This window comes from Mustela nivalis (assembly GCF_964662115.1).
Source record: "Mustela nivalis genome assembly, chromosome: 12".
NCBI lineage: Eukaryota > Metazoa > Chordata > Mammalia > Carnivora > Mustelidae > Mustela > Mustela nivalis.
In genome coordinates this window covers 6,789,345-6,805,395 of record NC_139031.1, presented here as the reverse complement: position 1 = coordinate 6,805,395, position 16,051 = coordinate 6,789,345, and the positions used below count along the sequence as shown (strand labels likewise).

Genomic DNA, 16,051 nt, shown 5'->3' with positions numbered 1-16,051 from the left:
GCACTACCTTAGCCCAGCGTGCCGATCTAAGAAAAGCTCGGGAGAACAGAGAACTGAAGCACACACGGGGCCGGCCGCAGACGTGCATGGGAGGGAGAGAATCTTCAGTGAAGGATAAAAAAGAGAGTAATGATAGATCTAGACTGGAAGGTTCTGGAGTCCATATCTGAAGAGACTTAAGCAAGGACAGACAGGTCTGTCTTAAGAAGTCTTGGTTAAAAGGAGAAGCTGAGAAGGAAAATTCTGATAAACAGAGCAGACTGACTACGAGGAAAGGAGGACGCGGCAGCTGCGGCCAGGGTAGGAGCCTCAGGCGGGGCGCACGATCGACAGCAAAGAACACACGAGAAGGCCATGAGACACACAGGGGACCGTCACGTAGCAGCAGGCGGGAAAAACGGAGAGAAGGGAAAAATCTCAACTAATCCCCAGGTAACAAATTTAGGACAATTGCAAAGTTCAGAAAGACAACAGAATCTTAGATGAACAAGGAAAAGGGAAATTGGGAGGGAAAGTGCATAAGGGATATAAAATTAAAATTGAGATTGTAACGCCCTGATCTATCCAGAACCAAACTTACAACTAAAGGGTCCAGTCTGCACAGCTCACTTTCACTAATCCCACTTAAACTAGGAATGTTAATTTTTCTGGATAAAAGCCAAAATTAAGTCACAACTGGCTATTTTGTCTTCCTAACTGTATGCTGTAAACTTTGCTCCTCAAAACATATCCTAATCATAATAAAGATACTCCGCTTTATTTGCCTTGGTCAGTGACCAGCAAAACTCATGGATAATTCTAAACAGTATTAAACACTATAACCTTTCAGAATTTTAGTCTAAGAAAATGTGAAATCTCCCATAAGCTCTTGCAACAGAATTCTTAAACTAAATGTTTTTGCAAGAAGCCTTAAACATACGAGGCAATTATAGAAGAGTATCTGAAGTTTGTCTTTAATCACTCGCTATAAAATCTTTAAGTTACTGGGGCGCCTGGGTGGCTCAGTGGGTTAAGGCCTCTGCCTTTGACTTAGGGTCATGATCCCAGGGTCTTGGGATCGAGCCTCGCATTGCGCTCTCTGCTTGGCAGGGAGCCTGCTTCACTTCCTCTCTCTCTCTGCCTGCCTCTCTGCCTGCCTATCTCTGTCAAATAAATAAAATCTTAAAAAAAAAAAAAAAAATTTAAGTTAGGGTGCCTTGTGGCTCAGGGGGTTAAAGGCTCTGCCTTCAGCTCAGGTCATGATCCCAGGGTCCTGGGATCGAGCCCCGCATCGGGCTCTCTGCTCAGCAGGGAGCCTGCCTCCCTTCCTCTCTCTCTGCCTACCTGTAATCTCTGTCAAATAAATAAATAAAATCTTTAAAAAATAATAATATACAACTTAAAAAAAAAAGTCTCCATGTGTGCCTGGCTCAGTTGGTAGAGCACATGACTCCTGATCTCAGGGTTGTGAGTTCATGGAAGATGCTTTAAAAAAAAAAAAAAAAAAAATCCCTAAAGCAGGCTCATCAAGGACATCTACCAACACTTCTAGCTTATTTTACATATCAAGTAAGTAATAAAACTATGTATTTTTTACTTAACAACACAAGTCAAGAATGTGCACTCAAATTTCTCGTTTCACCTTCCTTCACCTTACTTCTATAAAGAATTAAATACCAGCATTTTGTCACAAAAGCTATTGGGCCAGTTTTATCTGTGGAAATATGCTAAACTTTGTGTTTTATAAGTCCTGAGAATATTTCATAATGCACATTATCATTTAATAACATGCTGCCTAAAACCGTTTCAACAAAAATTCTCAATTAATAAAACCTATATATCAGACTGAAATTACAGAATACTGACTGACCTTTTCAAGCGTAAGAACTATAAGCTTCATCTTTTAAACATATTTTTAATCCCAGGTAGGATTTCTGCTTAACACTCTTTCTTTAGAGAATATTTTAACTAGGAAAGACTAGAAAAAGAGCAACACCTTAAAGGTTTATTTAAAAATATATATCGGTTTAAAAAAAAAAATCACTGAGTGTTATCATTTCAATAACTTTTTTTACTTATATTATTTTTGATTCACCTTGACAAGAAAATTGTATTTTATTTAAAATAAGTTATTATCAAGTAAGCAGATGACGCATGATTTACATACCATAAAATTCTGCTGTAGGGGTGACCAAGAATACATTATGGGCACTGAAGCGACTGCATTCAGAGTCTTTAATGGGATGACTTGTGTTGGAAAATCCAAGTCACTGGTCACTGAACACTAGAACAGAAAAAATAAAATTGACTCATAAGAATTAAAAGACAACCTTAAGCTGTCAACATATTATAAAGGGAAGCTGCCCACTTAGGTAATTTTGAAAAGGAAATTCCTTTAGCTAAGACAACAAGGTTCCTAACAACCATGAGGGATTCTCTCCTTGCTTTCTTTTACTTAAGGTGAAAAAAATGCTTCAGATTTCACAAATTTTCAAAAGCTTCCAAGAACCCTTCCCATACTTACCAATATCAACCAGAATCAAAAACTGTATGTGCTAGCCTCAGGTTAACTCACTATAAATTTCCTAGCTTGATGCTTAATTTCTTTTAGATCTCAACCACATGGAATAATATTATATATAACAAACATGCCTCTTAAATCTCACTTAATAAGAATATGAAAACTGTTAGGTTCACCTTTCTTATCTTTATCCTCCCTTTTAAAAAGCCCAAGCATCATTTACTGATATTACCAGATGATAAACAAAAATGAAGGGTAGTAACAGATCTGAATTTCAATCACAACAAAAGAAGTTCATATCCATTCTGCAAAAGTATAATCTCTAAATTAATAGTAATAGCTAGCATTATTGAGCACTTTCTATGTGTGAGGCACTATTTTGAACACATTACATGTCTTATCATATTCTGTCCTCTTGACAACACTGTAAGATGAGGACTAATTCTTAGCCCCCATTTTACAGATGAGAAAACTCAGGTGAAAAAAAGGTAAGTAACTGGCCCAAAGTCATGCAGTGGATAGGGCTAAAATTTCATCCCAGAAAGAAAGCCTGACTCTGGAGCCTCAGCTCTTACCCACTACACATACTGCCACCGATACCGTATTCTAGAATGTTTAAGTGCATCTACTCTCTTGAAATACCGTATTTCATCCAACCTGTGATGACCTCAATTTCAAGGCATTCCATTACTTTCTGTATCAGTGAGAAAATAATGTTGCCAGCCAAACTGTAACATAATGCTTTCTTATCACAGCAATTCTAAGATGCATTCGAACTTCATATGTTAAAATGTTCAAAATTTTGCATCTTTGATTCTATGAAATACGGTAAAAATCTGTGCCCAAAGGACCACAGCACTTTCTATACTGTCTAGGAATCCAGCTTTTCTTAAAGAGGACCATTACACAATCATAAGGCTTCCAAGAACCTGCTCAAAAATACCCTCGGACATATATTCATAAGCTACAATGAGTGAAAATAGAGTAAAAAGAAGAATTGAAGGAGTAAAATGAAACAAAAATAATATATATACACACACATAATTATTAAATGTCTGATTTTTATTGGAGAGGTCTTAAAAATAGCAGGACTAGATTTGGTGAAATTACAGTGAAAATCTTTGGCTTACAGGCCACACCTGGCCCTCAGCGTCTCATCAGGCCAGGGGGACAATCTTGCCATGGTCACAATCACTGCGGCACAAAACAGTTCCTTCCTGGTGGAAGTGAAGGTTTAAAGATAAGAGTAGTTAGAAAGAACTGTGACAGTGATTAATCCATTAATTTGCTTTCCAAAAGGGCCAAGATAAAGATAATAATACTAGAAAGCTCGCAGCTCAAGTAAATGAGAAGGTGTGTACGGTCCACTAAAACTCCAGAGCCAGCATCCCTCCCTGTTCCGCGCTCTTGTCTCTGATTCGGTTCTTCATCCATCCGTCCAATGACCCAGTAATAGCAGTGAACATTTATTGAGCACGTACTATGTTGCAGGCACTGTGCTAAGTGCTTTGTAGACATCGTCTTAACCACTGGTCCTCTCAGCCTCCAGCGTCACAACCTCACAAATGAGGAGGAGACTGAGGTTCACAGAAGTTAAATAACTTGCCTAGTCAGAAAGGTAGGAAGTTACCAAGCCAGGATGGAAGCCTAAGTCTGATTTCAACACCCACGCGCCTCATCTCTGTGCTGCGCCCCTGCCCTTGAGATGCTCGTAGGGGCAGAGACCACGCACAGCTGCACCCGGGCTGCTGCCGGCCAGACGCCCACTCCCCAGGCCCTCCTCTTAGTCCTCTCACTACCAAGTCTCTTACTCCCACGTCACCCCCGCTCCTCCCCACTTAACTGCCTAACTGTGGGGCCAGGGCTCCCCATTACTGAACCAAGTAGTATACTCTGTCCAGGGATTTTAAGTACAAAGTAACTGTAATTTCTTACCAAAAAAATTAGAGTTTGGGGGTTTTCTTTCACACTTGGAGGGAAGTAAATTAATATTGTGGCTTTCATTCTGAAGATTAGCCTCCTTTAGAGGTTGGAGCAGGAAGGGGAGCGTGTTGCCTCTCCAACTCTGACTTACCCACCTGCGAACTTAACATCTGAACCCAAGGTCAGACTTAAGGCTAGACAGCTTACTATTCCTTTCAACTACCAGACAGGAGGGACTCTACTTCATCTGTTTGCTCTAAGGATGTAGAAAATGCTCTGGAGCTACTGAATGAGGTCCAGTGATTTTTACCCCTGAAGAGAAAGAACTTAGAGAAGCACAAAAATGAGACGGCAAAGGCTGCAGTGCTCAGTACGGCCTCCAACCCCGCACCTGTCAGACCCCAGCCTCTTAACCCTGAGACCCACCAGAGTCACCAAGGGGCCAGAAATCAGCTCTCTGAGGGCAAAAGCAGCTTAGACAGTGTGGTTTTATGTCTCTGTCTTGCAACGATACTCAGCACAGTGTCTCAAAAAAGAGTAGGCACTCAAAAAATGTTTCTGGAATGAACAGACTGCATTTGCTGATTTTGGTTAATGGAGGTTTCACTCCAATTTCTCTTGAATGCTAAGAGAGCATCTACTTAGAAAACTGAAGGCCTATACCCACCTCATTATCTACATAGTATCTCTAGAAACCTAAGGCATTCCTTAACTATTAACCTTAACTAATAACCATATTCCTTTCATTTATGAACTAATATTCAAATGCAAAAGCATTTGTTGGTAAAACAAGTTTGGGAATTCTTATTTATTGACTTAACAGGAAAATTACTCAAAAAATTCCAGTTACTTACCAGTAACTTTTTTTCTTTGAAAATGTATCATCCTTGACAGTTTATGTAATGAAGTCTCATATCACAACACTGAAAAGGATTTTGACCTCATGAGTCTCCAAAGCATTTTACCTGATCGGGCAAGTGTCCTGGGCTCAGGAACTCACTAGGAGACCTACATCAACAGATAAAATTCTCCAATTCTCATTCCTACTTGAGGATCACACAAGGAAGTCATTACAGGTGATTCATCATCAGTGGTAAAGAAGGAAAAAAAGCCTATTAGTTATCAAGGATGCTACATTTTCAGAGAAACACAGCTTACTGGTAAGTGACCGGGTTCCTCTGAGGATGGATAGACTTACATCAACCAGCTGGTACAATAGGCGACTGTGTGGCTGGACCACTGGGAGCTGGAGAGGGAAGTCAAGCCAAAAATAGTAGTTGTAGGAGTACACAACCAAACTGAGACTCTTGGCAGAAGGCTGGTTCCAAGTAAAAACTGTGTTATGGAAAATCGTAGAGGGAAGAGCAGGTGAATGGCCTGCAGGGAAGGGAAAGAAATTAACACACCTACTATGTGCCAAGCACTGTGCTAGAGATTTTACCAAAGTTAACTTCTTTAAAATCCACCACTACCCTAGGAGGTCGGTATGACTCCCCATTTTATAGTGGGACATCCCAAAGGAAATAGCCATGGCCATCTGGTCTCTGAACAATCTTTAACATCAGAAGGGTGAAGTCCAACTTCCATATAGTGGGGGGTAAAAATACAGTCAGTTAGCCAAGTTAAAAATATTCTTGGATACTGGTTGGTCCATTTAATTCATGCCAGAGACACAATGCACTGTTGATATTGTCTAATATCCTTCAGCCTTTCCAAGTAAAAACAATAAGGAACCATCTTACATCTAAGGCGTAAGGAAAGAAGGCACCAACTGCCATCCAAACGCTTAAGAAAAGCAAAGGATGATTTCTGAAACTGCCTCTATTCTTCAAAATCCCAGCAGAGAAAAGATAACACATCCAAATCTTAAGCTAGCCCTTCTGGTGAAAATGACAATGCATGTAATTTAATTTCTGACTGCTTTTATGCAGGTAAGTCCTAAAGAAAAAAACCAGAATGAGTAAATATCAAGTTGGGATCAAAAGAAGCTAGACAGAATCAGTCCCTAACCAGGTCTCAGAGGCTGATTAGGAGAAGGAGTAGAAGACATGAGAGTTAAACAACAGGAAGAAAAATTTCTCATCAGATCATGACACAGACGTACTAATACAAGCAGCTGATCAAGGGCATCAGGGCTAAGGAATCAAAGAGTGGCTCATAACCAGATTCTCGATTATTTCCATTTTTGTTGTAAAGTATGTTATAGAGCCATCCCAGACTAGCAGGAAAACTCGACCTGCAACATAGGGCTCTTGCTTCTGAGCTCAAGTAAGCATCACAGAAAGACAAAATCCTCTAAGTGCCAGTTCTTATAGTTCTTTCCAAAAGAAACACATACACACACACATTTAACATAGAACACAGAACATTTGGAATGCAATTTCAGCAAGTGTAGACCCTTAAAACTCTTCCCTGCTTCCTAATTTCAAAAGGCTAATATCAAATGAAAGCAACCATAAATATATCAACCTATGTAATAAGTGAATCTTATTAAACCCAATGCACAGAGAAAACCCAATGTAGTCTGGGGTCAGAAGGGGCTGTATTAAATCACTCTCCATAATCATAATCTACAAACGCCAGTTTTGCTAAAGGAACTGGAAACCAGAAACTGAACAAAAGCTCCGTACATACATTTTGGTCAAACTACAGAACACCCAAGTGGCATAGGACACAGCTAACCGGAGCCGAGCAAACACGAATACCTAATTCAAGAGTAGTCCTAGGAGTGGGAAATAAGATCATTTCTGCCCCCTGAAAAAATGAAAACAAAAGAAAGCAAAAACTAACATATGGGAGACCGAGTACTGTGAAGCACCCCCCACCGCCCCGCTTCCCTAAGCCGCAGCAGCACACTCATCCAGAAGTTTCCGTGAGTGGACGGGGATGAAAGCTACAGGGCAGCAGTGGCGCAATTTCCAGAGAGAGCCGACACCGGCACCAGGCCTCCAAGGAGCACAAAGTCCCAGCTCAGGGGGTAGATCTGCTCAGGGGGTAGATCGGGGACCACCAATCAGGTCAGCCACGTGTCCTGACTCTTGCAGAAAAAAAAAAAAATTTTTTTTTTAAGATTATTTATTTATTTGACAGAGAGCACAAGCAGGGGGAGCAGGAGAGGGAGAAGCAGGCTTCCCGCTAAGCAAGAAGGCCTATGTAGGGCTTGATCCCACGACCCCAGGACCCTGAGATCATGACCTGAGCCTAAGGCAGACGCTTAACCCACTGACACCCAGGCACCCCACAGAAAAGATTTATAACTGCTTCTTGACTGTTCACATTTTACTAAATAGCGCTGTAACAACTAGAAAGCTAAACAGAAAAATACTAAAAACCAAATCCTTACTCATTGTTTATACCAAAGGAAATTCCTGATAAGTGAAAACAACTAAACAGAAAGATGCAAAGGTAATTTATACAATCTTTACATTCTAAGCCTTTAGAAACAGAGAAATCAAAAGAAATTCTAATTTGAGTATCTAAACATGTAAAACTTCTATAAATCAAAATATACCAGAAATAACATCAAAATGTGGGGAATGGGGGGGTAAGAATCTGTAAAACATGATTTAAAAATGAGTATTTAATAATATACAAAAGTCCTTAAAAATCCTAAGAAACAGTTCAACTTAATTTTAACAGATCCAACACCCTAACAGTTATTTATGAAATATAAACAACAGAAACTTGACCTCATTCAATAAGTAATATAAAGCAAACAAACTGGTAACTTTTTACCTATCACACTGACAAAGATCCAAAAGACCACTATTACGCGTTGGGAACAGAGATAAACAGACACTACACTACCATAAACAGCTGGTGGGGTATAGATGGAAAATCTTTCAGGAGAAAGCTATGGTGATACCCATAAAAATTTAAATATGCCTATATCCTCTTGACCATGTAATTTTATTTCTAGGGACTCCTCCTACAAAATCACTCAAGATGCAAAGATATAGATGAAGGGTATAGACTGAAATACTAATTGCAAAAGTAAAAAAACTTAAAACCTAAATGTTCACACCTATTTAAGAATAGGACAATAAATGGTGGTATATTCACAGTATCAAACACTGCATTCTTAGAGACTGAGGACCTGGATGGAGGCTGCAGAAGTGATGGCCCAAAAGGCAGGGGGTGGGGTGATGGGCAAAATGAGGGAGGGGAGTGAGACACAGTTTCCAGTAGGGAATGACTAATTCCCGGGAATAAAAAGCACAGCAGGGGTACCTGGGCAGCTCAGTTGACTGAGCAGCCGACTGTTGGCTTCAGCTCAGGTCACCATCACATGGTCATGGGCTCACGCCCCTTTGGGCTCTGCACTCAACAGAGAGTCTCCCTGAGATTCTCTCTCAGCTTCTCCCTCTGCACCCCCCATCCACGCACTCTTGCGCAGGCGCTCTCTCTCTCTCTCTCTCAAAAAAATTAATTAATTTTTTAAAAAAGTAAAAGGCAGCCCAGGGAATACCATCAATAGTACTGACACAGGGTGTGGTGACAGACGGTGGCCCCACTCATGGTAGGCACAGCATGAGGAGCAGAGAAACTGAATCTGTAAGCCCTACACCTCAAACTAATGTAACAGGGTGCACACTTTTATCTGGGCAGTAACCTTTTGAAATATAATATATATCATCAATATGTTGTATGCACAAAAAGAGATTAGAAAGATTAAAAATCACAAGGGCTGGACTACAGAACTTTTGCCTTCTGTTTTATGTATTTCGGTGTAATGTGAATTCTTAAGAGTCATTTTGCAATGGCCTTTCAGTTAAAGAGAACGATTAAAGTTTCATTAACCACAGAGATATTCACATGACCTGGTATAAAACTGCCTCAATCAATAGAAGGTACTCATGAAATCTCTCCAACCCTCCCAAAATGGTACTCCAGTAATATTCTTTTATAAAATCTATTAAGATAAAGCAGAATCCTAAGCAGTAAATTTAAGTCAATCCATGTTATCCCAGAAGTTCTAGGTCTAATAAAATTTTATTTCTTCAGAGCAATAAACAATTTTTAACAATGCAGGCTAGACAAGCATTTCTTCTGGTTCCATCTGTTCTTAAAGTAGCTGTAAAACTTTGGTTCTGCATTTTGGGAAAAGAACTGATCTTTGTAGATCAGTGATCAGTGATCAGTGATCACTGATCTTGATCAATGAGCTCGATCTTTTTAGTCAAACAGTTGATTATCCGTGTATATAAAACACCAACTATATATGCAATGTTCTAGGAGAAAAACAGCAACTGAAAGCAACTTCTGCTGGTTTATTGGGTGCACAAAATACATATTTGACATTTTTGAAAAATTCCCTTTCCAAATGTCAGATAGAGAATCTGAAGTCTAAAAAATAAACTCAGACATCAAGTATATCATGTATATTTAATATAACAGTGATATACAAATGCAAACATCGTAAGTGACCCTTATTTTTTTAAAATGACCTCTTGGAAAAGCATAAAACACTTACAACATTAGTTCTTTTCAAAAAAAAAGAAAGAAGGAAAGAAAGAAAAGCCTCCTTATGTCATGTAAGAAACGTTCCATCTATTTCAGCCTTAAAAAAGCAAAGAGGAAGCTAAGGCCACAGTGATTTCTTAAAAAGTTGTATCGGTGGGAAGGACTGGCAGAGTTAACACAGGACTCAACTCTCCAAATAAATACTAATAAATGATTAAAGAAAGGCAAAGAGCTACAGTAAGCAACTTGGAAACTAGGTTCTTTGAAGCACCAAGAAAGGAAGGCTGTGTTCAGACCAAGAACCACCCATTTATTTCGAAAACGTGAGAAAAATGACTTTGCTCCCTGCCACGTTTGCTCAGATGGCTCCTGAGCATCTAGACCTACTGGTTCTGCAATCCTGAAATTGACCAAGGAAAGAAAACAGTTGCATACTAAAAGCTGAGAGTGTATTTAAGAGCACTAAATTATACACAGGTTACACTATTGTATCATTCTTTCTTGGTAAATAGTAACAAAAATTTCTATTTACAATTAACTTAGGAAAGAGTATTATCAGTCAACAAATAATGCAATCAAGTGTCTACATGCAAATGAGACGCTATCCCTCTCCTTCAATAAAAATAGGGAGTCCAACCTGCAAAGGTATAAAAGAACTTACTTTCTGTTATTTTGATAGAAGCCTCTCTGACACTCCCACAAAAAATTTGCAAATATCAAATGACAGATGATGAACTCATAGTCATTTCAAATATTACTACGAGGATCAAACCTGCATGTATTAAAATGTTTTAATTCTTCATAAATGCGAGGACTATGATGTCTTTCTAAAGATGCCGCTGTGTTAGGCATCCTGAAGAAGCCCCACATTTCCATATACACTAAAAATGCTATTTTCATTAGTAAACAAGACACAAAATTCCTACAAGAACATTAAATTCTCCTGGGAATCTAGGAATGCATACTGGCAGGATATTTTTAAATTACTAAACCAATCTACCACTTGCCCAGAGGACAGACATCATTGGAGCGAGCCTCTCTTTCAATCATAATACACACAGGGGATAAAAATCTTGATACGAAGAATCAATGAAGGAAAGCATCATTTGGTTTTCAGCAAGAAATGGACAAAGGTACAAAAAGAAATGTACTCGTGAGAACTACAAGAGTAATTCCTCAACCAGTTTCTTCATTAAAACTGGAAAAACAGACACACTGAGGAACAGGACTACGAAGGTGAGAGGACTTGGAGAAGATAAAGTCTTTTACCGATAAGACAAAGTAATAAAAATCAACTCGAAGCAATGGTTTTTACAAACGACCACACACGCCGTCAATAAGGTGTTCGTCCCTTGGGCTGTGCTTACCACTTAGTGACATTTTTAAGGTGACTGTTCCTTGAAGAGAGTGACTAAAGAGCAAAGGAAATAAATGTAAAACACACCGCCAGGTCTTCAAATATTCAGGAGTATTTTTAAAAAGAAAAATATTGACACAGTCTGTATAAAACTTGTCTGGGCCACACTGATTAGGTTCTGTAACCTCAAGACCAAAAAATAAGTACCCACAGATATCTGAGAAACACGTGTTAAGAAAACGCGCTACTGAGGAAGGGAAGCTCTCCGTTCAACTGCAGAGCTCCTTGATCTGAGGTCAGCGTCCACAGGGGCCGCTTCGTTACATCAGGGAGTGTGTGACTTTGGTCAGACGTTCTCCGCTACAATAACCTAGATAAAAACCAGTCATTTTAACACTGAGCACATCTACTTTACATGCACCGCAGGAACTACACTATAAGACTCCAGTGAAAACCTGAAAATTGTCGTTGAAAGATCCTCATGGCACAAAGGACTTAAACTGAAGACAGCGCTTCCAAAGGATCGGTTTATAAAAATAAGCAGTTAATTAAAACAATGTTATAACAGCACTTCCCAACGTTGAAAGCCACAGACTTTAGGTGTTTGGACCAACACTGCAGTCTGAACTCCCGCCAAGCCTACTACTAGGAAAGTCTTTGCACAACACACTTCTATTTATCCTCCTGCTTCTGACCTACTTCGGACTCCAACTTTTAAAGCGTATAAAAGAAATTGATGTACAGCTGGGAATGCTCAAACTGAAGAAAATAAAATGGGATACAGTCTCATCTACAAAATAAGGAGATGAGACAGAGATCATTAAAGTCCTTTCAGTCCTAAAGTCTTACTATTTTTATTGTGAGAACACCAAAAAGCTTATCACAAACTTCATAAGCGTTCAACTTCCAAAAGTCAGTGAGGATGGTTTTAAAGGGGTCTGGGAGTGGGGGAAGTAAAAGATGAATCATCTGAGGCAGAATCAGCTATGAAGAGTAGCTCAGAAACTAACAGCCTTGAGCAGGTCAGAGGTCCAGGCAACAAAAACTGAGTTCCTGAAGCAGGGGCGATTTCCCTCCTTTCCCTCCTATTTTGTGAAAAGGGTTTTTCTCAACCTGCACGGAGCACTAAGTTTAGAAAGCAATTCTGTTTTATTACAATGCTATTTCTTCTTACAATTTCTCGCAAAAATTCACATTAAAAAGTTAGTATCTTTACATTCAATGATTTATCTCCATTTGACAGAACCAAAAGCAAAATTGAATTAGTAAATATTCACTTGAGTGAACTGTACTTAAAATTATATTATAAACAATTTAAGTTGTAAATAAACAATGAACTTTACTCATTTCCTAATGTGTCTGAGCAAAGTGTGCTCTTCTGGGCCCGCATCAGATCACTGGAGCAAGTGAACTCACTAGCCTTCTAAGGCCCAGCATCCTCCTCTCGGGGAAAAACAGGCCTAATTCAACTATCACAAAGACTGAAGGAGGTTCGTGTGTGCAGAGTACCTAGCACATTACCAGAAATCATTACTGCTGTTAACTTTCACTTATAAATAGAAGATGGGCTTTTGGTGGCATTTTGAGTCAAAATGGGTGGCAAAAAGTGAGTGTTCCAAGTGTGCCTACTTAATTCTCCAAATCTCTAAGATCTAGTCCACCGGGAAGAACAAAGTTTCTTTGTCCTTTATCCTCAAAATTTCCAAAAGGTCACCAGACAAAACTTTCGAAAGAATGACTGATAAGCCCCATCCCTCTCCCTTTTGAGATCATACTGACTAGCCTAGAAACGAACCCCTTCCACCTTTGGTGTATTAAAGTCATTCACCTCTAACATGTAGGCCCTGACCTGTTCCAGATGATGCGGAAGGTGTCAGCAGTGTAGAATATACACTTCCACATCGGCAAGCCCAAGCTGTAAAGAGCTATCACCTGACAAAGTGAATAAAAGACTAAGCATCATTGCACGTCATGGGCCACCATGGAGACCACCAGAGCACGATCACGGTCATCACGAGGACCGCGCTACGAAGACAGACAGTACTGGCGAGTCTCTGAGGCCAGGGCGTCTCACGTGCTAGACAATTACTGCTTATTAACAATGTTTCGTTAAGTATCCCATCAAGTCTCACCGAAAATGCATTTTAGAATTGATCCCACTGTCTAGATGCTTCCTTCCCGTGTTTAGGCACTCAGAGAAACAACTAGCCACTGCACATTGTAACGTCAACTCCCAATCACTCTTCCTTCTTGTTTGGGAGCCCGTTCCAGTACCACTCCACCTCCCACGCCGTGTTTTCCTGTACAGACAGGTACTTGCACTGCTTCACTTTACCCAAAACCCTACTGATTGGTTCGATACTGTTTGTCAGGTTCTGACATTGTCTTTTTTTTTTTTTAAATAGGCTCCACACCCAGCACGGATGGAGCCCAATGCAGGGCTTGAACTCACAACCCTGAGATCAAGAGTCAGACACTCAACAGAACAAGCCATCCAGGTGCCCCAAGCTTCGGCCATTTTTTTTTTCATTTTGCTGCCACTGTGTCTTATGTGTCTTTTAATTATAAAACCCGCAATACATTTATTGCCTTCTTTTGGAAACGGATTTAAGATCTACTGCCTTCCTTCAGAAAAATTCTATTAAAAAGGACTTCTGATCTCTCAACAGCAAATTTAAAAATTCTTAGAGAGCCTTAGAATTTAAACAAAATAATTCAAATAATAAATAACTTCCTTAGTCCGTGAATATGAATGAAAAAAAAAAAACATTTCTTATAGCATAGCTAATTCGTATTAAGGGGTAGAAAAAAAAGACAATTGTGAGTCAGAATGCCTTGCTCTAAACAGTGATCTGATGAGACCATTAAAGAGTATTTAACTTACGGGTTTTTTAATCAACAATCCTATAAAAATCTACACACCACCTACCTGGTAACTGAAAATATATGCTGAACACTATAGCTCTCTTATAAGGAAAAACTCCTGGTGTTACCTAAGGCAACCATTAACAGTTACCCATGAAAAAGAAAGAGCAATAAAAAGATGGACATCCTGAGGTGAACGACTTCCTATCAGTAACCAACCAACATTGCAACAGCAAAAACCAGAATGCACCGATAATTACTACAGTGCGTGAGTTAACCAACCTCCCTGGTCCCGCGCAATGAGCTCACAGAAGTCAGGATGTGCACAGGTTGTATCCTTCGCTGTTTCCATTCTTGGTTTAAGATTTCCGTCCTTTCCAAAATTTTCTGACGATTGGAACTAAACATACTCTTTAAAAAAAAATGAAGGAGAGGAGAAGAGAAATTGTTCATTGTTAGAAAATTCGTAGTATCTCTAACACAGGTTAAAATCTAGTGATTTCTCAAAAATTTCAGGAGAATTCCTTCAAACACATACAGATTTTACACTAAACTGCAGTTTCCCACATTCGAATAACACAAAAGCACCACACGCATTATTCTATTAAGAGTGGGCGGGGAACAGAAAATCATTCCATCCTCTCTTTGTTAACAGCTTATAAAAACAAAATCACAATGACTTTAGAAACATAAAACCCTGAGACACATCCCTTTATATTTGGGTCCCGAATCTGCCCAAGCAACACAAAGGATACACTAAAAAGATAGTGATTTTCGAAGCACAGTGACCGGCCATTAGATCACAGTCTTCCCATTCTCAATGCTGTGCCTGGGCCCATCGTCATGTTAATTAGACAGATCAGGGCCCTGGGCTCCCCAGCCTTCATTTATCTTACTATAAATATGACCTTGGCTGAAAATGGACCCTTGCGAATTGGAACTTATCTTTTGGGGTGGGGTGGGGGTGGGGGGCGATCCTTAACCGTGGGTGCACTTCCCAGAAGAGAGAGCTGTACCTTCACTTCGTCAGCCCGCCTGAACCGCTTGAGCTGCCGCAGCCGCATGTACTCAGATTTTACACGCTTGCGCCAACAAACCGGTCCCTTCTCAGATTTCTTCCCAGTCTGGCCCATGATTACTCTAAAAGCAATGGTTTCATATTAAAATCACTAATCTAACCAGCCTGCATATGATCACTTGTGTTTCCATCCCCAGCAAACTAACAATCAACCAAACAGTACAGGACGCTGGTGACACGTGCGAGGAGTGCTCACTCGGGCCACAGGTTACGGCCTTAGAACAGCTCGTTCGCGTGTAAGTTTTGATTGAACCCAGCTTTTAAAGGATATTTTTATTGACCAAGGTTCTCCACCCCTAAGAAGCAGCCGTCTTCCAGAAATGGGATCCTGTTACAGAAACAAAGCATACCACGACAAGCTAGTTTTTAGTCTAGGAGATCCACACTGCCAAAGGGAAAAAAATGTAGACAAGTTACTCTACATCTTTCATTGTTAAGTCAGCAGGTTACAGGCATAAATGAATAACATGACTGAAAAAGAGAAATCTGAAAAAGAAAAATTTACATACAGCACTACAACTAAAAAATACACAGTACAATGTACAACAAACATACAAAGGAAAGCCGCCGCCTGCACACACTTTTAACTGTGCTTCTCACCGGAAACACCGAGAAAAGTCTGTACTTCTGCCTCTTGTGCCACCTTTACTCACATGAGGGGTTTCTCGGCTAGCAACCAAAACCATAGCAAATGCCAAGTAAATTCTTCAGTCTTACCTTCAGCTGCAGGATCTAGGAACCAATTACATTTAAATGGAGGGAAAGTCTCTAGTCCCACAGGTGCCTAAGTCGTAACGCAGAGTCCCCATTTATGTGTAAACAAATGTCCTCTTCTAGAACATCTGCTTCTCAGAGTATTAAAATC

At 39.9% G+C, this 16,051-nt stretch overlaps 1 protein-coding gene across 18 annotated transcripts in view; it reads right to left on the bottom strand.

The window, feature by feature from the left end:
* The window catches only part of EZH2 (enhancer of zeste 2 polycomb repressive complex 2 subunit), an 88,963-nt gene that overhangs the window by 23,113 nt on the left and 49,799 nt on the right, over positions 1–16,051 (bottom strand). For 6 of the 18 annotated variants that reach the window (XM_082692215.1, XM_082692216.1, XM_082692209.1 and 3 more), the window contains 3 exons: positions 15,125–15,248; positions 14,391–14,519; positions 2,147–2,263 (listed from right to left, as the gene is read on the bottom strand). In XM_082692215.1, coding sequence (XP_082548341.1) covers positions 2,147–2,263; positions 14,391–14,519; positions 15,125–15,241 — 363 coding nt within the window. In that variant the 5' untranslated portion in view covers positions 15,242–15,248. Of the gene's footprint in view, positions 1–2,146; positions 2,264–5,621; positions 5,801–14,390; positions 14,520–15,124; positions 15,249–16,051 lie in introns of those variants that run through there. The other 12 variants (XM_082692210.1, XM_082692211.1, XM_082692212.1 and 9 more) reach the window with 5 other exon arrangements.